The sequence below is a fragment of the Mytilus trossulus genome, chromosome 11 (genome assembly GCF_036588685.1).
Source record: "Mytilus trossulus isolate FHL-02 chromosome 11, PNRI_Mtr1.1.1.hap1, whole genome shotgun sequence".
Lineage (NCBI taxonomy): Eukaryota > Metazoa > Mollusca > Bivalvia > Mytilida > Mytilidae > Mytilus > Mytilus trossulus.
This window is the reverse complement of record NC_086383.1, coordinates 29599954-29623096: the sequence shown is the minus strand read 5'-3', so window position 1 is coordinate 29623096 and position 23143 is coordinate 29599954. Positions and strand designations below refer to the sequence as shown.

General features: G+C 33.6%; 2 protein-coding genes across 9 annotated transcripts; both read left to right on the top strand.

The window, feature by feature from the left end:
- Positions 1-1730: 1730 nt before the first annotated feature.
- On the top strand, positions 1731-12311 carry LOC134690968 (monocarboxylate transporter 13-like). Of its 4 annotated transcripts, XM_063551148.1 has the most exons (7): positions 1731-1815; positions 1951-2095; positions 5267-5366; positions 6867-7010; positions 8324-8470; positions 9539-10694; positions 12113-12311. In XM_063551148.1, the coding sequence occupies exons 6-7, from the start codon at positions 9761-9763 to the stop codon at positions 12217-12219; spliced, it is 1041 nt and encodes a 346-aa protein (XP_063407218.1). In that variant the 5' UTR covers positions 1731-1815; positions 1951-2095; positions 5267-5366; positions 6867-7010; positions 8324-8470; positions 9539-9760; the 3' UTR covers positions 12220-12311. The 4 variants fall into 4 exon arrangements, with proteins under 4 accessions (XP_063407218.1, XP_063407219.1, XP_063407220.1 ...); XM_063551149.1 differs by lacking the exon at positions 1731-1815 and having other exon boundaries at positions 1842-2095; XM_063551150.1 differs by lacking the exon at positions 1731-1815 and having other exon boundaries at positions 1842-2110.
- Positions 12312-17428: 5117 nt separating this feature from the next.
- On the top strand, positions 17429-23108 carry LOC134689649 (histidine N-acetyltransferase-like). 5 transcript variants are annotated; one of them, XM_063549620.1, is made up of 4 exons: positions 17448-17543; positions 19676-19798; positions 21239-21471; positions 22429-23108. In XM_063549620.1, exons 2-4 carry the CDS (start codon positions 19705-19707, stop codon positions 22978-22980), a joined length of 879 nt encoding a protein of 292 aa, XP_063405690.1. In that variant the 5' UTR covers positions 17448-17543; positions 19676-19704; the 3' UTR covers positions 22981-23108. The 5 variants fall into 5 exon arrangements, with proteins under 5 accessions (XP_063405693.1, XP_063405690.1, XP_063405692.1 ...); XM_063549622.1 differs by having other exon boundaries at positions 21235-21471; XM_063549619.1 differs by having other exon boundaries at positions 19676-19881; positions 21235-21471.
- Positions 23109-23143: the final 35 nt, after the last annotated feature.

Below are 23143 nucleotides of genomic sequence, written 5' to 3'. Positions count from 1 at the left end.
GCTGACTATATATGCGGAATGGTATTTGCTCATTGTTGAAGGCCGTACAATGACCTACACAAAAATGACTGTATAGTTGTTCATTTCTGTGTCGTTTGATCTCTTGTGGAGAGATGTCTCATTGGCAATCATATCACTTTTTTTTTTAATATTTACACAGTCTGCAATGTGTATGGTTATGAATTAAAAAAAATATCCTGATCCTCGATAAGACGAAAATATTTATTGCGGTTTAGCAGGTGATCAAAAAATTATTCTATATCCAAATTTTCACCATACATTATTATAGTAAAATTTTAAGAAAAACATTTTTTTTATTAAAACTTCATTATTTAAGCGCCGAAAAACTAATTGGAAAATGAATTTGGGACTCCGACAAAAAAAATCATACCCTTTTGAAGTTTAATGGTTGCTCCCTAACAAAATATAACCTGATAAGATACATAAGTAAAACAAAAATAGAAATCTAGTGGTCAGTGTATCACGGCCTTCAAGTATGGACAAACGCCAACACTATTTGTAAAGCTATCAAAAAATGGCATTTAGAAGATATATTTATTTATGATAAGTATCATTATATATTACACGAACATGTACACATACGCAGGCGTGAGACTTTCGAGTTCATAATTAAGTTCACAAATAAAACTTGAAGAGCACGTGTTGTGTGCATGTTTATAATATAATATTTGATATTTCTATACAAGACAGAGGTAAGCTTATACATGTTATATGTCTCATGTTTGTTGATTAAAAAATACATACCGATAGTTTTCTCGTTTGACTTGTTTTACATTGTCTTATCGGGGCCTTTTATAGCTGACTATGCGGTATGGGCTTTGCTCATTGTTGAAGGCCGTACGGTGACCTATAGTTGTTAATGTTTGTGTCATTTTAGTCTTTTGTTGATAGTTGTCTCATTGGCAATCATACCACATCTTCTTTTTTATAAGTACGTATAATCTCTGTTTCATTTTCATCCTCTGTTCAACCTTATATAGTCCATACAGAGAGCCAGAATTAAGGACATTCTCAGGGTCATTTAGGGAGCAACCATTTAACTTCAGGTGTTTGGGGGTCACGTGTATTATTTTCTCCCCCCCCCCCCCCCCCCCCAATACAATGAAATACAATGTATTATGCAGTTGACTGTTTAAAAAGTGTAAAGCCACTCTGACAATAAATAATGTGTGCTTAAATTAGTTTATAACCATGCTTGTTGGAGGATAATATCATTTGAAAATTAATACTTCGACATGGTTTTATATACTATACAAATTTAAAGCTCATATGTATGTCAGGTCTTTAAATTTCTGCGGTTAAATGTTAAGAATAACTACGACCAATAACAAGAAACTCATCTGTGTACCCCAAACTAAAGAACTTTTCGTGGAATGGATATATATATATCTGTCGATGTATGTACTGGTATTGAAACATACAAGGTTAATAGACTATTCTTGGAAAGGAGATCTAAATCTAAATGGAGACAATTTATTTGAAATGCTATGGTTTTATTTAAAAGGTCTAATTGTTCATAAGATATAAATAGCTCGTACGAGAAAAAAACATACTTATTATACATGATTTGTGACCAAACAAAAAGAAAGTTTAATAACATTAGGCTTATATGTATACGACTTATACATGTTTCCGATATAAATAGCATGTACATGTACAGCAAAAGTCAATGCACTTTGAAATACTATTTTTGGCTAATAAAAAATTAATGGTGATGTCACGTTAAAACATAAATGTAATTAAGTTCCTTGTCCTAGATATATCATACAGATATAACAGTAGGTTAAACAAAAAGTGCGTGTATTATATATGTATTGCTCATTCTTCAAAATATTCGTATTTCTAAGAAACATGTGTAACATTTTAACAAATACTAATACAGCGAAATTCTATTTTTTGACAATGGACATTATTTTATTTTGCATACAGGCAATGAAGCTGTAAAGGTGGAACGGTTGTATTTACCTTCTGGGAACTATGCTGATCTTGTTTTATGTACCACACTCAATATGTCTGGATACTGTGATTGGACAAAAGTACTGAACATATTTTTCCAAGCTGAAGAATAAATCAGGTAATACGTAACCAGGTAACTATTATTAGTCATATTTTGTTCTTTAACCACGTAGTATACGGGTACTACCGGTAGAGGGTTATAATTGCCTATGTACATTTGCTACTTATAACTACCCTGATAAATTTGTTTTGGCTTAAAGTATGTTAGAGTCATGAAAGTCAGAAATTTGAATGATTTTTTTATTAGTTGTTAGTGGCTTTGAACTAGCTATCAGTTAACTTCAAGTACTCTCAGATCTGTACCTAGTGTTTTTTGTTGATGGGATGTGCAAGTACCCTGCCATGTCCACTTGTATTTTAGCCCATCTGAAAAGTTATTCCTTTTCGGCTGTTTTGTTTTATAGTTTGTTCTTATGTTGTACTGTCCCAGGTTAGGAGGAGGATTGGGATCCCGCTAACATGTTTAACACCGCCGCATTATGTATGTATGTGCCTGTCCCAAGTCAGGAACCTGTAATTCAGTGGTTGTCGTTTATTTATTTGTTACATATTTTTTGTTTTGTACATACAAAAGGCCGTTAGTTTTCTCGTTTAATTTTTTTTACATTGTCATTTCGGGGCCTTTTATAGCTGACTATGCGGTATAGGCTTTGCTCATTGTTGAAGGTTGTACTGTGACCTATACTTGTTAATTTCTGTGTCATGTTGGTATCTTGTGCAAAGCGGTCCTGTATTATTTGCATATTAAATTTGTAGCTGGACGTTTGTATCTCCACATATAGTCAATGCATCCACCAGGACCGGAAATATAGTTATGTTGAAAAACGTAAAATCACAAAAACACTGAACTCCGAGGAAATTTCAAAACGGAAAGCCCCGAATCAAAAAGCAAAAACAAAAACTCTAACACATCAAACGAATTTATAAGAACTGTCATATTTCTGACTTGTTACAGACATTTTCTTATGTAGAACATGGTGGATTAAACCTGATTGGAAAGCGCTAAAGCTCTCACTTGTATGACAGTCGCAACAACTTCTATTATAATTACAACGATCTGGTTTTTTATTTATGTGTTTATGGTGATGCATGTTTTTTTCTTTTATAAAATGTCATCACGTGTGCCCAACAAGTTTCCAAATTACGATTTAGTTTTCGCTTCCTGATTTATTCATTTTAAAAAAGTACAAAAAAATGTGCTCGCTCGCTAAAATTTTTGAACGTACTGAGTGAAATCCCCCCTCTTTCCAACCACAACTCTCCACCCCCTACCATGCAGTGTTCAATTTTGAAAAAAAAAATATGACTGCTCGTGTCGAAAACTAAATAAATTTGTTCGTGCTAAGAACCTCCCTTGAAGTTGAATGGTTGCTCCCTCAATAACATCTTGTGCACTACATGGATTGTATATTGTTGAGAGACTTACGACATTTGAATCCGGTTACTACAAATACACATATTTAGTTTTACTAAAATAAAATTTAATTTAAATCTTTAGTTGACTTTAAAACTTATGTAGTCTGGATTAGGATATGAATATTTAATTTGTAAGTTAACATGAATGTAAAATACTACTTCGGGCTAATATGCACGTATACAGGAACAAACTACTAACGTACGTGGTAAGTATATTCGAATTAGATAATTTAAGATAAGTATATTTTATAATGATCTTCAATCGTATGGTCATACCCACGAATAAAAAAGAACTTTTGTGCCATTTGACATCAATTTGACGCGCAAATATATCGATGTGTCTTAAGCGAGAGAAAACCGCATATATCAGGAGATACATAAATATTGTGTGACAGGTCAAGTCGGATAAAGAAAAATATTTTCATTTAGATCATTTTTTTTTTAATAAAATGACGATTTGAAACAAAGCCAAACTCGACTTATGAAATGATGAATGTCATCAGGGCGTCATGCCTTACCTCCGGCTGCGGGAATTTCTCGCTACATTGAAGACCTGTTGGTGACCTTCTGCTGTTGTTTTTTTCTATGGTCGGGTTGTTGTCTCTTTGACACATTCCCTATTTTCATTCTCAATTTTATTTAATTTCAAGACAAACTGTTTTGAACCATGATCATAATCTTTAACAAAATTGAATTGACCAAAAGGTTGAGGAAATTCTGCAGAATTTCCGTTAAGACGATAAAAGGTCAAGGTCACAACAGTTATTGATTAACTGTGATTGTGGCAACAGTTTAGTTTCTTGGTGTCAACTTCAGAATCACATGAATAACTTTCACCAAAATTAGTTGGATAATGCCCATATGTGATGAGTTTAAACCCTAAGGGTCAATCAATAGGTCAAAGGTCAAGGTTATAACTGAATCTCACAGACTGAAATAGGGACATATTTCTGTTACAAGATGATGTTTCCTGACCCATACATCGAACATTAAGAAAACACTTGAGAATGCTCATTGGAAATAAAAAGATCTTTGCACGATCCCTTATTAGACATATATTGAATATTTATTAATCATGTTGAGTAACGTGGCGTGTTTACTTGAAGTGACATGGTCAAAAGTTACAGCTTCATGTAGACTAAGTACAATTAGTAGATTCCAATTAGGGCATTGTTTTCTGTTTCCAATCGTTTGACATGACTTTTCAGCTTTCTATACAACATACGGTGACCTATATAGTTGTTAATTTCTATGTCATTTGTTCTCCTGTGGAGAGTTGTCTCATTGGCCATCATACCACATATTGTTATTTATATATATAATATGTATACAACTCGTCTAAACATCAACCCAACAATGTTAGATCTGTAAATTTGCTTTCGCAAATTTTTTTCCTTCCCTATATGTATATTACCAAAAGGAAATATGAGCTGTAGACTTATTTATAGTTGCTTAACGTCCAGTGGCAAATATTTCAGGACGTGAACAAATTGATAATAAAGCAATTATATGTTTTTTTAACTATTTGAAATTATGATTTATATGATGTCACGTAGTTGTGATTTTTTAATGCCTTTTAATGACGCGTATCATGTGTATCGAATGGATGCATAGAACATTTACTGCACTTAATCTGGTTGTATACAAAATGTTATTAAAATATACTATATGTAGTCTCTCACCCATATAGTAGTATTATACTTTTTATGAATGAACAGATTATACCCAATGAGATAGCTGACTGAATCATAATAAAGTTAATTCATTATCATGTGGAAGTTCATTCTAAGGTTAATATTTATCCCTCTAATAGATGTGTTACACAAGTTGATAAATGACTATGGATGAAGCTTCAATCTCTCTCCCGAGAAGAAGTGAAAAAGATACAGGATGGGCATGGATGATATCGCTCGGTAAGAACAAATGGTTTTTTTTTTATTTCTTTTCGTGGGGAGGTGTTTTTTTATTTCATTTAAAAAAAAAAATTAAGAGGGGAGTGGGGTTTGTCTTATTGATTCCTTGTGTTTATGTGATTTTCTTAAGGATTTTTCTAAGATATATTTATACGTTTAAAAGTTGCGGGGTACACTGTACTCACTCAATAAACTTTAAAAAAAATAACAACACATTTGCGCTCTCGACATGTTGCTGTTGTTTGAAATTATTATGTCATTGCTTTGCCTCTGTTTGGACACGTTATTAATAAATGTACTTTTATTATTCTGTTCATAACATTGCAAAACATGTAAAAAGTTTTATGTATATATTTGTTATGAGCACTGTGTGGGAGGTTTGGAGTGTGTCGATGAGACAGAAAACCAGAGACTAATATACGTATTTTGCGAAACGCATGCGTATCAGCGGTATGTCACCCTGTCGATGTGTACATTGTGTCTAACAAGTTGCAAATAATGTTGACAACGACAATAAAGAAATGAGGTTTGGAATTGTGTATGCCAAACGCGGATGTCGTTTGCTAAAGACTCATAAGATTTCTTTTCGCTCGAATAAAAAAAGTTCAAATGCCAACGGCGAAATGTTTTTCAATCAAAATAAACATGAATACCCAAATTAAAAACACTTTCTGCCATAACAAAACGCAACGATTGGTAATGCTCACGACGGCAGTATTTCCCTCAACCCAATTGTCACGTTCAGTAGCAGCTTGAATAGCAAAATGTACAAACGAATGACTAGGATAAAATTCAATTTCAAGAAATGCGCTTGATTTTAATCCTTACAGAACATTAGATAACTATCGAATTCTTAAAATCAAATAACAAGCAAACTTAACAGTACCAAAGATAAACTTGCTACATTTTACTATATAGTATCTAAAAGCAAGCTCAAAGTTCGTGTATTAAACCTACCGATATGCCATCTTGCTGTCCAATACTATACAACAATATACCTAACGAAATAAATTCGTCGTTGTCTTCGTCGTTACATGTGTAATCATCATTGTCGATATTCTCATCTGTTAAAAAATATTCATGGGAGTTCGCTTCTCAGTTTAAAAATTATTATATTCTCAAAACACTAGTTTATATTATTGATAGGAGATTTTTAAAGGGATCAAGAGAGTAAAAAACAATATTTTGGTCAATGCTCTTGTTTTTCGAGATACTAGCCATTGAAATTTTGGCGGTAAAATATTCTCCATTGACGTTTCATAACTTTATCATTGAAAGGTTTAAGTTCTCGAAACACGGAATGTTATAAGACTTACAAATGGCTTATTATCATACATTTAAAAGATTTATAAAAAGAAAAATTGGGGTCAATGAGCCATTTTTTAAGGGCATTCAAATAGATAAAACCAGAGGATTCCGAAAATCTGACAAAAAACCAAAAACATGACAAGCGAACTTCCTGAACAGTTTAATCTGACTAATGGTAGGATCTTATTTTAGGAACAACGTTACACGTCTTTATTCTTATCGGTACAGCAAAATCATTTGGGTTATTTTTTGTCGAATTTCTATGGTTCTACGACACCAACTCCTCCATTTTGTCCGGAATGCTGGCTGCACAAACACTTACAGTAAGCTTGTCATGTAAGTATGCATACTATAGTTGTGTTTTTAATAGAGCATCCATTTACTTTAAGGGTGTGGTATTTTGTTCGAGTAAAAAATAAATCGACGCCATCAATCAAATTATTTTTTTCAAAAATTACACTATAAGGTAACTGGAAAATCTGGATTAAAAATTTGCTTGATAACAAAATTTTTGTCATCAAATTCGGGGATAAAACTATCCCCCCTTATGTAGTTACAAAATGTATATGGTCGTTCCCTAGTGATTTATAAACACGCATTGTATAGTTACTTTCAATACCTACCTCAATGGGTAATTAGTCTAAATTCCTAATCTCATACAACCACCTCAGAATATGTGATCACGTGCTCGACTGGTGTAGTGGAGAACGTCGGTTTGATCCCTTACCGGGTCAAACCGATGACTTGAAAAATGTTTGTACTGCTACTATGTTAAGCAAGCAATAGTCAGGAGTAAGAACAAAGACTGGTCGGCTCGCAGACGGAATAGTGTGTTCGGATAGGTTGAATAGTCTTCTCTGCGAATAAGAACGTAAAAAGATCAGGCTCAGACCATTAGGGTACAAAGTCGGCTCTAAATTCAAATCACATTGGAGATGTTCTAGTCCTGAATAAGCTATTAATTTGCCGTTGGACGTTAAACAGATATCGAGCATTCTTCTGTTTGTCCAACAGTATATAAACCGTGATACTACTACGCGATACACATTCTTATTTTTAGTTCACACACATGGAAAAAGTGTAACGATGTTTCTTAACTGAAAAACTGCAAACATGGGTATATATATGAAATGATCGATATAGTACTATATCTAGTGTTAATACATGAACAAACTATACTTTCAATTGCTAAACATAACCAGAACAGGAAATTATAGAGTGTTCCCCTGAACTTAAAGAAGATAGCAACCAAACGCCAAATATATAATTACAAATGTAATAGACATACAGTAAAAAACAGACGGTCTCAACCAATAGAAATGTGTCTTTTATATAAAGTGTCAAGCTCTGAATTGTCTGTAAAACTTGGAACAGTCATTTTAACAGAGACAAACACAATTCGGTCTATTAACAAAAAGAAAACAAACAAAAAAACAAACCACAACATTGAGATATAATCATTATACTAGAATGAGACAACCACGGTTGATGTTCTTGACTAGTTGGACGGAAACATAAATATGTGTAACGGGTTTGAACGCGAATTTATACAGCTTTGCCGTCCTACGTGTTTTTTAATCCATAAGATTACAATTTTGTTTTTATTAACCAATTAAAATGCAACAATATCTTTTTTTTTTCCATTTCAGCTTTGTTTGTGTTAAATATTGGTTCTAAACTTCTAGGAAACCGTATGTTGATAATAATTGGAGGTTTTATATCTTTCTCTGGATACCTGCTGAGTGCTTTCTCGCCAAACATTGGAGTGTTAGTGTTGTCACAAAGCGTACTTTATGGTAAATGTTGTTCTGTTTTCATAATTAACCAAATTAAATCAGAAAAATTTAAGAAACTGAAAATAGATAATAACAAGACTTTTATTATTTTTTTTCTTTATTTACTCAAAATTATGTATCAAAATATATACATGCATGCAATGTAATATTGTTAAATGAACACCCAGTGTCAAATGCTTCACTTAATCATAAGAAGATGTGGTATGATTGTCAATGAGTCATCTCTCCACCAGAGACCATATCACATCGAAATTAACAATTACTGGTCACCGTACGGCCTTCAACAAAGAGCAAGGCCCATACCGCATACTAGTCAGCTATGTAAAGCCCGAAATGTCAAATGTAAAACATTCTAAACGCGAAAACTAACGGCCTAACGTATGTACATATTGTAACCGGAGAGCACGAATTTCATTCCAAATTGCTTGTCTCCACCGGGACTCGAACCCGGGACCTCTGTGTTTCAAGGCAGCGCGCTAACCGACTGAGCTAAAAAAGTACTTCCTTAGCTCAACCGCTTACGGCTGACTAAGTAGCTACTAAGTTTTTCTAAGGGAAGCAATCCCGTCACAATATAATGAACAAAAAACAGACATGTTACACAGCAACCAACGACAACCACTGAATTACAGGATCCTGAGTTTGGACAGACACTTACCAAATGTTGCTGGGTTATATACAAGTTTGTTGTCGCAAAACTTCCCCAGTCACCTGTGACAATGGTGTAGCAGTTCTACATAAGAACACACTATGTAAAGTAATAAACGGGAAAATATATGAGTAACAACAAGAAAAGAAAGAGCTCTACAGATTCCATGCAACATTAAAAAAAAATTATCTAATGAATTATCGAAAACATGAATACATTGACCTATAATGGTTTACTTTTTTAAATTGTTATTTGGGTAGAGAGATGTCTTATTGGCACTTACACCACATCTTCCTATATCTATATAAAATTGTCTTTGAGAACCATATTAATGATATTAAAAAATCGAATTACTCAACAGAAGATTTAAAATGATTTGACAAATTTACCTTTTTCACAAATTGAAATAAATATTTTAGGTGTGGGATGCGCATGCACTACAGGACCAGTGTTTGTTGTACTGAATACCTACTTTGAGAAACATCTTGGTTTTGCTAATAGTTTTGCCTACGTTGGAGGGAGTGTAGGAAGTCTTGTTTTGGCCTGTGATTATAAGGAAACTTTTAGATAACTATGGTTTACAAGGAGCTTTGTTAGTGGTTTCTGCTCTTATTTTAAACAATGTTATTGTTGGATCTTTGATGCGTCCCTTTTTGTCGGAATCTGTAGTTGAAAAGGAGGCTGACGATTCTGAAAGCGAGGCGGACGTGTTGATAATGAAAAGAAATCTGTTAAAAGACGAAATTTCCGTTTCAGTTGATAATGTTTCTGGATACTTTTCCCGACAAAAGTACCAGGTTGAGGACCAAGAACTATTTTTGAGCCTAACTGATAAAAGTGTCGACATTAAAAGGAGCCTTTCATACAACTTCTTTTTGGATAAAAAAGAAAATGAAAAGAATAAATTCAAAGTACCAGAAAAATCAGAATATTTGGTCGAGCGTTTTACAAGTAGCAACATTAACATTGATGGTAGTATGGGAACACCAGAGACATTTTGGACAACACATAAGTGTAGTGTGAGAACTTTACCACAAGATACACCAGAGGAAAGTTCTATAGAAAGCAAAGAAAGCAAGTCGTCCGAATTTTGTTTCAACCAATACATCATAGATATGACAGTTCTTCGGAATCGAAAATTACAGCTATTTCTGTTTGTGGCTTTTTTCTCTTTTTGCGGAAGCGGTATGATTATAACGTTCATTCCACCTTTTGCCAGAGATAATGGTATTTCTAACGACAAAATAACAATTTTAATTACAATAATTGGTGGGTGTGATCTTTTCGCACGATTTACATTAGCTTGGATAACCGATTCAAAAAAAATAAAACGTCACCATATAATGGGATTTTGTTTAGGAATAACTGGTGTTGCTTCCATGTTGAACCCGTTATACACAAGTTTTTCAGCTTTTATTGGATATTCTGTTATTTATGGACTGTTTGGAAGCATTTATTTCTCTATGTCAATTTTGGTACTAAGAGACTGTGTGGGAGCCGAAAATATTTCAGCGGCTTTATCTCTGATGATTACAATTCATGGTTTGTCATCTGTAATAATTGCACCGTCAGTTGGTAAGTATACAATGTGAAGAGTAGTAAATTTAAATCTAATTGATTGATTGGTGTTTAATATGAAATAAGAAGATGTGGTATGATCGCCAAGGAGACAATTCTCCAATTCTCCACAAAAGACCAAAATGAGACAGAAATTCAGCAAATGAGCAAATCTCATACCGCATAGTCAGCTATAAAAGACATTTTAGGACTTTTTTGTATATCGTGTTGGTCAGATGTTAGTAGTTGACGGAGACAAAATGTCCGGATAGAACTATTGACCATCGACAGGAACACTGGCAACCTTAGTCAATTAAGTTTGAATTCAAAAACACCTGCTAGATCGCCATATGGTGAAAAATCTGTAGGACAAGATAATCAAGAAAAAAAATAGGGAAAAATGTAGAAAAAAAATATACGTGTAAATCAAAATAAAACTTACATGTAATATGAAAAAATATCATGCATGCAATCGCGGTAAAATTCGCACATGTTCAATGTTACCATACATATAAAGATTGAAGATTTATCATGATTATGTATCATTCGTATCCAAATTATAAGACTTATTATATGTTCATGTTTTAGCCCTTAAATTTGTCGCACAAACAAAATATAAAACTGTAATGTGTTTTTCATTACCATAACAGTATAAACATTTAAGTGTATATGTACTACATGTCAACAAACATCATCGTGTCGCCTATTGACATAATATGTCATTCGCAATAATATTTTTTTTCAATTCCCATCAATTTACTCTGAACAAAAGCCAAAATGTAGTTCATATGCCCTAAAATGTCAAGGTTTCACTGGCTATTGATGCACGTGCACATGTTTCTTTGTCTATTACCCAGGTCATACTCCCATATTGAATTACTATTCATAATGTGGCGTATTGTTTGTTTTAGGGTAGACATGTGGTTATCTGAATTTGTTCCTTTAAAGAATCGCCGGAATTTGCTCTGGGCCGTGATGTTTATTGTATGTTTAAGGGGTAACAAATATTTACTCCCATACACTTGGCCCGGCCGTTATATGATTTTATGTGTACGTTTTATAGCGGAAGACATATAAACACACACGAATTTGTACTGCCTAGCGATTATATCGAAACTAAGGGGGCGTCCTCTTGTCTAGTAAGGTACACATGTAGGTACCATTTAAATTTAATGGGGAAAGGGGACTAGGCTAAAATTAAGAAAAAGGGCAGGACAAGAGTTTTGTGTAAAAAAAAGGCAGAATATAACTTTGCAAAACAAACCAAATATTTTCGTTGTCTAGATTTTTTGTGAGGTTGGGAGTAAAGTAAGTACATCGTAGAAACGTTTGTTTCTCTTCAAAACTGAACGATTGGGGTGTTGTACGATTTGGCATTACCATATTACTGTATTTTTATCAAATTTAAACTGATCGACATTTTATTTATTTTTCAGGTTTTATCCGTGATACAACAGGATCATATGCCGGTTCTTTTTTTCTAATGGGTTCCGGTCTTATTCTTGGATCTGTTGGTATATTCTGTCAGCCATTAGTCAAGTAAAGACACAAAAATTACTGAATAAGACATGTAATAATGTTATAATTATGTTACTGATGTCTGTCATGTTATTGGTATAAATATGTAAAAGTGAATTTTATTTTAAATTCATCGAATTTGTACGACCAGGAGTATTTTCACGGGCTCCATAGGTGGAGTAGGTTGAGATCTCATAAACATGTTGAACCCCGCCGCATTTTTGCGCCTGTCCCAAGTCAGGAGCCTCTGGTCTTTGTTACTCTTGTATTATTTTAATTTTAGTTTCGTGTGTACAATTTGAAAATAAGTATGGCGTTCAGTATCAGTGAACTAGTATATATTTGTTTAGGGGCCAGCTGAAGAACGCCTCCGGTTGCGGGAATTTCTCGTTACATTGAAGACCTGTTGGTTGACCTTCTGCTGTTGTTTTGTTGTCTCTTTGATACATTCCCCATTTCTTAATTTTATTTGACTATCCTTCCTAAGCAACTGATATCGTGTACGTCATGTTACTCAGTCTTTAGTTTTCATTGTAGTGTTTTATGAAGATGGGTGGTTTTCGTCATGCCGATGCCAGTTTGTTTTCGACGTCTCGGGTTGAATATCCCTTTTAGTATTATGTTATGCAAATACAATGCAACAGTAACATGTACTGTTAAAACACCCCGAGTCTCACGTTTATTGACAAGTTTTATTGTAGGTGATATGATGTTTATATAAACGAACGATATGTATGCAAATTAAAGTATAATCATTACGGACATATATATATATATATATAGCAAAAGTACCTGCTGTTCATGTGAATTAATGCATGCTCATTCGATTCATCTTTTGTTTCGTAACATTTTTTTTTCATTTTTGAATGTTTTTACTTTTGTTTATATCTAGAACTATCATCGAATTTGTACTGACAGGAGTAACAAGACGGTGCCATATGTGGAACAGGGTTGCTTATCTTTCTAAACAACTGATTTCACCTACGGGGTTTTGTTTGTTTATTTTATTTTGGATGGGGTATTCATGTTATTCAGTCTTTAGTTTTCTATGTAATATTTAATGGAGATGACTTTTGATGGTTTGCACCCATTCGTCTCAACTTGGTCGATTCCGTACCCTCATCTTAGGTAGAAGGAGAGTAGCGGGTTCTATGGGGAATTGCCGAATGGGTTTGCACCATATCGTTCTCAGATTGTTAACGACTTCTGGGGCTGAGCATCCTTTTAAGTATCTCTATATGTAATATAAAAAAGAAGATGTGGTATTATTGCCAATGAGACAACTATCCACAAAAGACCAAAATGACACAAACATTAACAGCTATAGGTCAATACACTTAAACAGTAACGTGTACTTTTAAAACACTCTGAGTCTCACGTTTATTGACCAGTTGTAGGTGGTATGATGTTTATATAAACGAACGATATGAATGCAGAATGAGTTATGCGTCGCGGACATAGCAAAAGTACTTGTTGTCGTTGTGAATTAATGCAGGCTCATACGATTCATTTACTGTTTCGTAACATTTACCTACATCTGAACGACCTGTATTCACATCAAATAAATACAATTGTTTTTAAAATTATTCTTGTCACGCGATAAATTCTCTTACGTAACCGCGCTAACAGGTGCATATTACTTTTAATATCTGTAAATATTGCATAATGCAAAAAAACAATAAGTAAAGTATGATGCAGTAATTGTCTTGAGAATATTTATATCACGCACCGAAAGTGTATTACATAACATAGTTATCAAGTGCACATGTACCAATTATTTTACGATTTATAAACTATTGAAAAACAAAAACGATATCAGTATACCACCATGCAGATTTTTCAGATCAAAGAAAACGATATTCGACAACGAGGCAGCAATCAAAGAAGACGATATTCGACAACGAGGCAGCAATCAAACAACACGCAATAATATGGGTATTAAAAAACCGAACATGTTATTCTTCTCAGACTCGGAATTCATACAATGATCAAAAGACTTAATTTGGTGTTTCGAGCAAAACATGAATACTCAAAGAGAACAGAAGCAGACCAAAACCACTTACGATTTTGTTCCCTAGTGAACCCTTAAGATTAGAAATAATAGTAGAGTGTGCCTGTCCTATGGCAGAAACCTGTAATTTAGTTGATACCGTTTATTCTCGTTTTTTAAATTGTTTTTCGTTTTTTGCCTTGTTAAAAAAACCAAAGTGAAACTGTGAAATAATGCTCACTGACGATACTCCCGCCCAAATACTTGACGGTAAACAAGAAGTTGTCAAATGATGAATCTGAAAATTCACCACACGGTAAAGCTAAATGATATAAACCATGAAACCAAATTTAAGAATTCCTTGTAATGTACAATGTAGTTCCTCAGAAAATTGTGACGAAAATTTTCAATCTGGATGTCATGGGTTAAATGATGTAAGTGTCCGGTAAACAGGATGTTGTAGAGTGATGAATCTGAAAACACATCACATATAGTTTAGGTGACATATAAACCCTGAAACCGTATTTCAGAAATCCTTGTAATGTAATTCCTCAGAAATTCCGACGAAAAATAATAATGAGACGGAAGGACGGACGGACTGACAGACAGAGGTAAAACAATATACCCTCACTTTGAACCACTTTTTCAAAGTGGGAGTATATGATAACGTTAGTTCACATGTTGTTGCATCACTACACTACATGTAGTTTCGGGGAAGGGGGGGGGGGGGGGGTGACGCCATATTTATCCCTGCAGCAATCGTATGTGCCTATCCCAAGTCAGGAGCGTGTAGTTGAGAGATCTCATTGGTTCATATTTGTCTATTGTTTTTGATTTTTCGTATTAACTCAATATATTTTCTGAAATAAGGCGGTTTTTTAGTTCTTTGTCAATGGAATTGTTTTATATATTTCATTCCGGTGACTTTGATAGCTAAATATATTTCTCTTCTTTTTGACGGCCGAATGGTTGTCGGACATTGCTTACTTCTACTTCATTTGAACTTAGACAGATGCTAGTTTAAACATTTATGTCAAATGGATAATACACAAGTTTTTCAACTTAGTAACGTCTTCTCCAAAAATGTTCAGATGTTTACTTATTGGCAATCATACCATATCTCCCTTGTTATGCAAAGAACTATTTTAGACTGTACTTGTAGAGCTAATGGATTTATAGATATAGGAAAACGGACTTATAGATATAGGAAAACGGACTTATAGATATAGGAAAACGGACTTATAGATATAGGAAAACGGACTTATAGTTATAGGAAAACGGACTTATACATGTAGATATAGGAAAACGGACTTGTAGATATAGGAAGATGTGGTGTTAGTGCCAATGAGACAACTCTCCATCCAAATAACAATTTAAAAAAGTAAACCATTATAGGTCAATGTACGGCCTTCAACACGCTCCATTGGCTCACACCGAACAACAAGCTATAAAGGGCTCCAAAATTACTAGTGTAAAACCATTCATACATGGAAAAAGCATAAAATGATCTGCATTATGGTGTCATTAGATATCAGACGAAAACCTCAAAAACATTATTATTATATATATATAGTTGTGTTATGCGGTAGAAAAAATGAACGAACCAAGAAAACATCAACTAGCGTCGAATAACTGATACATGTATATGTTGTTATTTAAAATGCATTTATCTATTTCAATGTAATATTTTACAATTGATTAACCATTTCTATCAATTTCATGTCCATGATCGTCAGATATATGAATGCTATTGAATCGCATTACTTTTGTTACATATGCATCAACACAAAAAAACAATTCATAAACACGATGTACTTTTCAGCATTATATAATCATCATACTAGTATATATTTTACAGTAGATTATAATTATAGTTTACGTACCTGTTACGTCAATACGTATTCAATATAGACACATTATAGGGACATAAACAATTTATTTGTGCGAGCTATAGAAATCTGAAGAAAATCAAGGCTCGCCTCCCGTTTGGCAATAAATACAAATGGATGTTATATTTATGTTTATCTATGGAGCATGTCCCATTCATTGTAAAAAAAACAAAACGCCTCTATTATTACACACTGCAAGGCAAAAACTTACTTAGGGAGCTACCATTTGATTTGTAGGAAGGGGGGGGGGAGGCAGGATGAGACACTTGCAAAAAGAAAGTCAGGACGACAATTTAGATAAAAAAAAGTCAGGATAAACTAAAAAAAAAAGGCAGGACCGAACAAAGTGAAAAATAAAAAGGCAGGACAGAGATTACAGCTAAAAAAAATCCAGGACAAAATTTCACATCCTAGCCCCCCCCCCCCCCCCTCACCTCCATAAAAATCAAATGGTAGCTCCCTTAGAATGAACCGTTTCCAGTGCATCCAAATAAGACAACCAATCAACCTTCTTATAAAACTTGTCTTATGATTTATTGATGTGAGCCCCCAATAAAGTGAAATATTTGACACTGGCCATTAAGATAACACAATATCAAGCGTATATATCTGAATGAATTTCTAGATGTACTTGATTTATATGCTCTTTATGGGTCCTATGATTTGGAAAATAAAGTATAATCATTCTTATAACATTCATATCGATTACGTACTTGGTGTATTTCTATGTTTTGATGTTTCACTATTGTTTCAAATATTTGTGACGTAGAAGATATTCATTCAAATATATAATAAAAGAATATTTGATTAATTTGAGTAAAAAAAAAGGCAGGATGAGACACTTGCCAAAAAAAAGTCAGGACGACAATTTAGGTAAAAAAAAGTCGGTATAAACTAAAAAAAAAGGTAGGACCGAACAGAGTGAAAAATAAAAAGGCAGGACAGAGATTACAGCTAAAAAAAAATGCAAGACAAAACTTTTCATCCTAGCTCCCCCCTCCCCATAAAAATCAAATGGTAGCTCCCTAAAATAGAGATTCATATTTTCGTGAAACTATGTTAAATTGATTTTTAAAAAGTTTCAACACAATACTATGTAACAGGAAGTTTCATAAAACATTATCAACACGATTGTGACATGTTAAACCCCTGAAAATAAATTAAGCTGAAGTAATTATGAAAAAGGAGCACATTCTAGACAATATATCATTATCATTAGGGATAGTATCTCGCCGCAGGCAAAGCGATAATTTTTTTTTCAAAAATAATTGTCTATTGTAAAATAGTGAAGGGAGGAGTAACTCAAATTAGTTGATAATTGGGGAATAAATTAACTTTTGATTGGGCAATTTTAAGTTGATCTTGGCGTGTCCACGTGAGGAAAAGGTTGTAAGGGATAAATTTTGATATTAAAACTTCACTTGGTCAACTATAAAGGTCTAGCCTGAATGTGTGTCCATTATATTTAAGGTATGTATTAAGTACATGTAGATATAGGAAGATGTGGTACAAAATGTAGGAGTGCCAATGATACAACTCTCTATCCAACTTTAAAGTAACAATTAATAAAAGTACTTTTATAGGTCAAGGTATGGTCTTCAACACGGAGCCTTGGCTAAAATCGAACAGCAAGCTATAAAGAGCCCCAAACAGGTTCTAGTAAAAAAAACCATTTAAACGGTGAAACAAACGGTCTAGTATATAAATATTATACAAATGAGAAACACTTATGAACCACATAAACAGACGACAACCACTGAACATTCTATTATTTTTCTATCAATATAATTATTTATGTTCATATATCTTTCATAAATACGTTTTTAGTTCTTTTAAACATAACATTTTTTATTTCATTTTGTTTGGTGGTTAACTTATTATATTTTTATCATGTATATATATATGTAAAGCGCCTAAGAGTGATTTTATTGTTATATAGGGCGCTATAGAAATTTTTACTATTATTATTATTATTTAACATCAGAAGTATGACGTTACCAACAACAATTATAACAAGTTAATTATAATTACTATAATGAGCAGTTGTGAATGCAAAGACAGATTTATACAGCGTACTCTTACATTTGTAGGCCTTACATCATGATTATGTAACACATATTTTAATTGAAATATAGAAGTATATTATACTTGAATAAATTACACTTTGTTTTTCAAGTTATAAATAATTTCCACTGTAAAGACTCTTTTAACATTTTTTTTTCAAAATATGCTGCCATTACTGATATTTATATTTTGTATTTGTTTACACACCAATCAATAGAACATACATGCATCATGAATTATACCAGAACAACAAGCAAAGTATTGCTTTGAGCTAGCAGCTTTATATTCTAGAAAATAATTATCATATTTGCACATAATGGTCGCGTATGACACCAACACATAAATATAAAGCGCTTTGGCATTTACGTGTTTAATCCACCATTTATTTAAATGAAAGTAGTTTTTAGACACGTTGTCAAACATTTTGACCAGTTTAATGATTTTAGGGGGGAAATGCACAGTGTTGGTTGGGAGCGTGTTGTTGAGTATAGTCTATACAGTATGATTTATACTAGTGTTTGATTCCTCGCTTTGAGGAGCACTTGAGACCACCACGGTGTTGGGTAAGATAGTATCGCTCATGATAGTCTATGCAGTGTGATTAAGACAAGTGTTTGATTACTCGCCTAGCGGACCACTCAAGACCACCACGGTGTTGGGTAAGATAGTATTGCTCATGATAGTCTATGCAGTGTGATTAAGACAATTGTTTGATTACTCGCTTTGCGGAGCACTTGAAACCACCACGGTGTTGGGTAAGATAGTATTGCTCATGATAGTCTATACAGTATACAATTATACTAGTGTTTGATTCCTCGCTTTGAGGACCACTTTAAAAGACCACCACGGTGTTGGGTAATATAGTATTGCTCATGATATATATAATGTATGTATAATGATATAATTCACTGGGATGCAAGTGAATGGATTTTTCTCATTGTTGAAGGCTGTACGGTGACCTATAGTTGTTTTAAATGTCTGTGTTATTTTGGTCTTTTGTGGATAGGTGTCTCATTGGCAATCATACCACATCTTCTTTTTTATAAGAACGTGTACTATATATACATTGACTATGTATACGGTATGGATTTGGCGCATTTTCACTCATAGTTGTTAATTGCTGTGTCTCTTGTGGAGAGTTGACTCATTAGAATCATTCATTGTGTTATTTTTATAAGTAAGATATTCATCATCTATTCACTTAGGGAGCTACCATTTGATTTTTATGGGGGGGGCTAGGATGAAAATTTTTATCCTGCATTTTTTTTTAGTTGTAATCTCTGTCCTGCCTTTTTATTTTTCACTCTATCCGGTCCTGCTTTTTTTTTAAAATTTATCCTGACTTTTTTTACAATAATTGTCATCCTGACTTTTTTTTTTTTGCAAGTGTCTCATCCTGCCTTTTTTTTTACTCAAAACTCCTGTCCTGCCTATTTTTACAAATTTCATCCTAGCCCCCCCCCCCCCCCCATAATAATCAAATGGTAGCTCCCTTATCTAAAATATAAATGACTTGTTGTTTTATTTTTAATTGACAGACACAACTTTAACCGCATAAGTAAACATAATGATCAGGAACCTGATAAGATGTAAAAGGGTGACAAAAGAAGACTATGAAAAAGTGATGGCTATATTTCCACCGTCTGAGATTTATAATGGCGGTGACTATCTTCCTGATTATTTTCATATGCTGATTGATATGCCACACAACGAAATGTATGCCGCTGTCATTGGGGACAAATTTGTATGATAATACTTTAATTTCATGGACCAATATTTATTAAGATTAGTTAGCTCCCTTTGCAACATACGAGTATTTGATTAATTTATGTCATATAAAAAAGAAGATGTGGTATGATTGCCAATGAGACAACTATCCACAAAAGACCAAAATGACACAATCATTAACAACTATAGGTCACCTTACGGCCTTCAACAATGAGCAACACCCATACCGCATAGTCAGCTATAAAAGGCCCCGACAAGACAAGGTAAAACAATTCAAACGAGAAAACTAACGGCCTTATTTATGTAAAAAAATGAACGAAAAACAAACATGTTACACATAGACAAACGACAACCACTGAATTACAGGTCATATCTGTTTGAGTTAAACCGATAAAAGATGGACGAAAGACACCAGACATACAGTCAGATTCATAGATTGAAAATAAACTGATAACGCCATTGCTTAACAAATAAAAAGACAAACAGACAGATAATTGTACAGAAGACACAACATAGAAAAATAAAGACTAAGCAACTCGAACCCAACCAAATACTGGGGGTGATCTCAGGTGCCCCAGAAGAGGAAGCAGATCCTTCTCCACATGTGGCATCCGTTGTGTTTCTTATGTTATTACAAATTCGGTAAATAGTCTAATTCAGTATGTCAAACTCGTGAAAAGGGAAGGGTAGTGTAGTTATAAAAGACAACGTTGGCATTTGCGTCCCCCATTATAATTTAAGTTTTCATTACTTTTATGCATTTCATCTTTAAACATTGTCGGCAAATGTGTCTTTACTTTTACACATTCCATCTTTTAGCCTTTTCAAAACCTGTGTTAATTCTTCTATCTATTCGTTAATAAACAATACATGATTCAGAAAGAGGCTGACGATGTTACAAGGAGAATCTACGAATTCGAATAGGGACCGACACCATCTTTAATACTATTATTTTAACAAGAGTAATTCGTCACATGCTTCTTAACATGCACCATCATGTGCGATTCTGATAATGTAGCTATAGAAAAAAGCAATATAGGATCAGGATGAACCCTTAATAGTAGCTACTTTAAAATATGCATGTACCAAGTCAGGAATATGATAGTTGTTGTCCATTCGTATGATGTGTTTGACCGTTTGATTTTGCCATTTGATTAGGGACTGTACAGGTACGTTTCGACTTGTCCTCGGAGTTCAGCATTTTTTAATATTCCTTTTCCATTTAACTTATAGATTTGTTTTGGCCGTCAGTATTTTTGCTAATTTCTTTTTTTCATATAAATATGAAGAAAACATCAATTTTGGAGCCTTGAGATATAGCGAATGAATTGTTTTTTTTAATGCTATAAATAAATATTTCATATTTAAGGTAGGATTCTCTTTAATGACAACTGTTGATGATGGGAGAAGTATAGTGACTAGAGCAGGGAGAATCTCCAAAGAATACGCTGGTCAAGGCATTGGTGGAATCATGTTAAAATGGATGAACAAAGGTAGTCCTCTTTACCGTCCCGAAGTCTTGTGGCATAAAACTGCAGGAAATGCAACAGATTCACCGTTACCGCAATTGATTAAAACAGGAGTATACACCAAAACATTAGAACAGGTGTGTATGTTTAGATATATTTCTAATTTTTCACCTCCCCCTGTTTGAACGAGAAAATATTTTTGTTGAACCAAATTGCGAAAGGTTTCGCTTAGAATATCAATATTTCTAGGGTAGGAAATCCCTATTATTTCATAACTACAATGTAGAATATCATAAGTCTAGTTTATTACATTAATTATAAGTTACTGGAAGTAATAAATCAACTGATATGGTATTTACAATTAGTATAAAGCTGTTACACGTTCTCAAAAAATCATTTTTTTCTTAACCTGTATTAAAGATAGATTTGAGAAATTTGATCATAAACTTCAGCATAGTACACATTTCAGAATACCTTTTGAAGGCCCTTTTTCGGATCACCATCACGCTTCTATTGTCATAAGAAAAAAATCCGAAATACGCGAATAATTTTGTTGTTGTTAAGAAACTGTTTCATCAGAATAAAATGTGTAGTCCATTTATTGGGAATAAATAAGGTAAACGAGTTAAATTTCACGCCATTAAATGCAGTATAAAATTGTTTTCTTTCACTCAAAAAAAAATCGTAAATGGTGCCCCGGACTTTTTTCACGTGAGTCAATCGGTTAAGATCACCCATCAAGAAATATTTTAAAAATATGTGTTATACTATAATAAGCACTACTGATGATCATTACCCGCTGTCTTCGAATGAAGCAAACACCTCATTTATTTATTTTTCTTCGAATTAACGCATTTTTTTATTATCTCTTGCTGAAAAGCGTAAACGTAAACATTGGATAGGTATGGAGGCTGGAAAACGCTGCAATGTTATGAGCTGTATGACCATAAATGACATGAACAGAAAAGTGAAACTTAACTACACCAACTTGATCTGAAAGAGTTGGAACCTTCGGTTTTTAATAAGGGGTTGTTTGATAAAAAAAAGAAATTTAAAATTTTAAGTTTATATTATAAATCATTTCTTTTTTACAGGATATTCGATGTTACGACACACATAAAACAACGCTACACAATAAGGACACTGTTATGAGGAAAAACAATCCTTCGTTTAAAGCTGAGAGAATCGATGATAAATTGCTTGGTGAAATTCTAGAATCAAATGACCATAAACAGTTCTTATTCCCTGAGAATGAAATAGTTGCTGACTACGTACCGTACAGGGCTATGAATTCGAATGCTTCTCTGATTGTTTCTAAACGTACTTCAGTTGTGGTGTCTGATTTGAATTGTCCACAAAGAACTTTACTTTCAATAAGTAATTTCTGGCAGGCACCACTTGGAATGGTTTGTAATTTCAACGTGTATGGCTGTGTGTCTGGGAATATTAAAGAGCACCTCATTTTACACTTTGCTAAATGTATCTGTCGGCCACTGCGTGATTATATACTTCTTCGTTGTATATCAAGCAAAGGAACTAGTTTGACTTTTTTGGACAACGCTGTCGAAGAATATGGGTTTAATAGAACAGAATTTTATGGAAAAGGTTTAGTAAGTGTCAGAAGAAGAATAGCAAGCAAACTGTAATATGTGTAATAACTGTTGGTGACCTTCTGCTGTTGTGTTTTTTTTATTTTGGTCGGGTTGTTGTCTCTTTGACACATTCCCCATTTCCATTCTCAATTTTATGTAATAAAAATCGAAACGGAGTACAGCTTTTTGTGTATTTTCTGGTTAGTTTCTATTTGCT

What these genes read in the sequence shown, in the direction of transcription:
- LOC134690968 (XM_063551148.1), top strand. Translation starts at nt 9,761, where the DNA reads ATGCGTCCCTTTTTGTCGGAATCTGTAGTTGAAAAGGAGGCTGACGAT. An exon ending in AATAATTGCACCGTCAGTTG is followed by an intron (nt 10,695 to 12,112) that starts GTAAGTATACAA and finishes TTTATTTTTCAG; the next exon opens with GTTTTATCCGTGATACAACA.
- LOC134689649 (XM_063549619.1), top strand. Translation starts at nt 19,705, where the DNA reads ATGATCAGGAACCTGATAAGATGTAAAAGGGTGACAAAAGAAGACTAT. An exon ending in CTGTCATTGGGGACAAATTT is followed by an intron (nt 19,882 to 21,234) that starts GTATGATAATAC and finishes TTCATATTTAAG; the next exon opens with GTAGGATTCTCTTTAATGAC. An exon ending in ACACCAAAACATTAGAACAG is followed by an intron (nt 21,472 to 22,428) that starts GTGTGTATGTTT and finishes TCTTTTTTACAG; the next exon opens with GATATTCGATGTTACGACAC.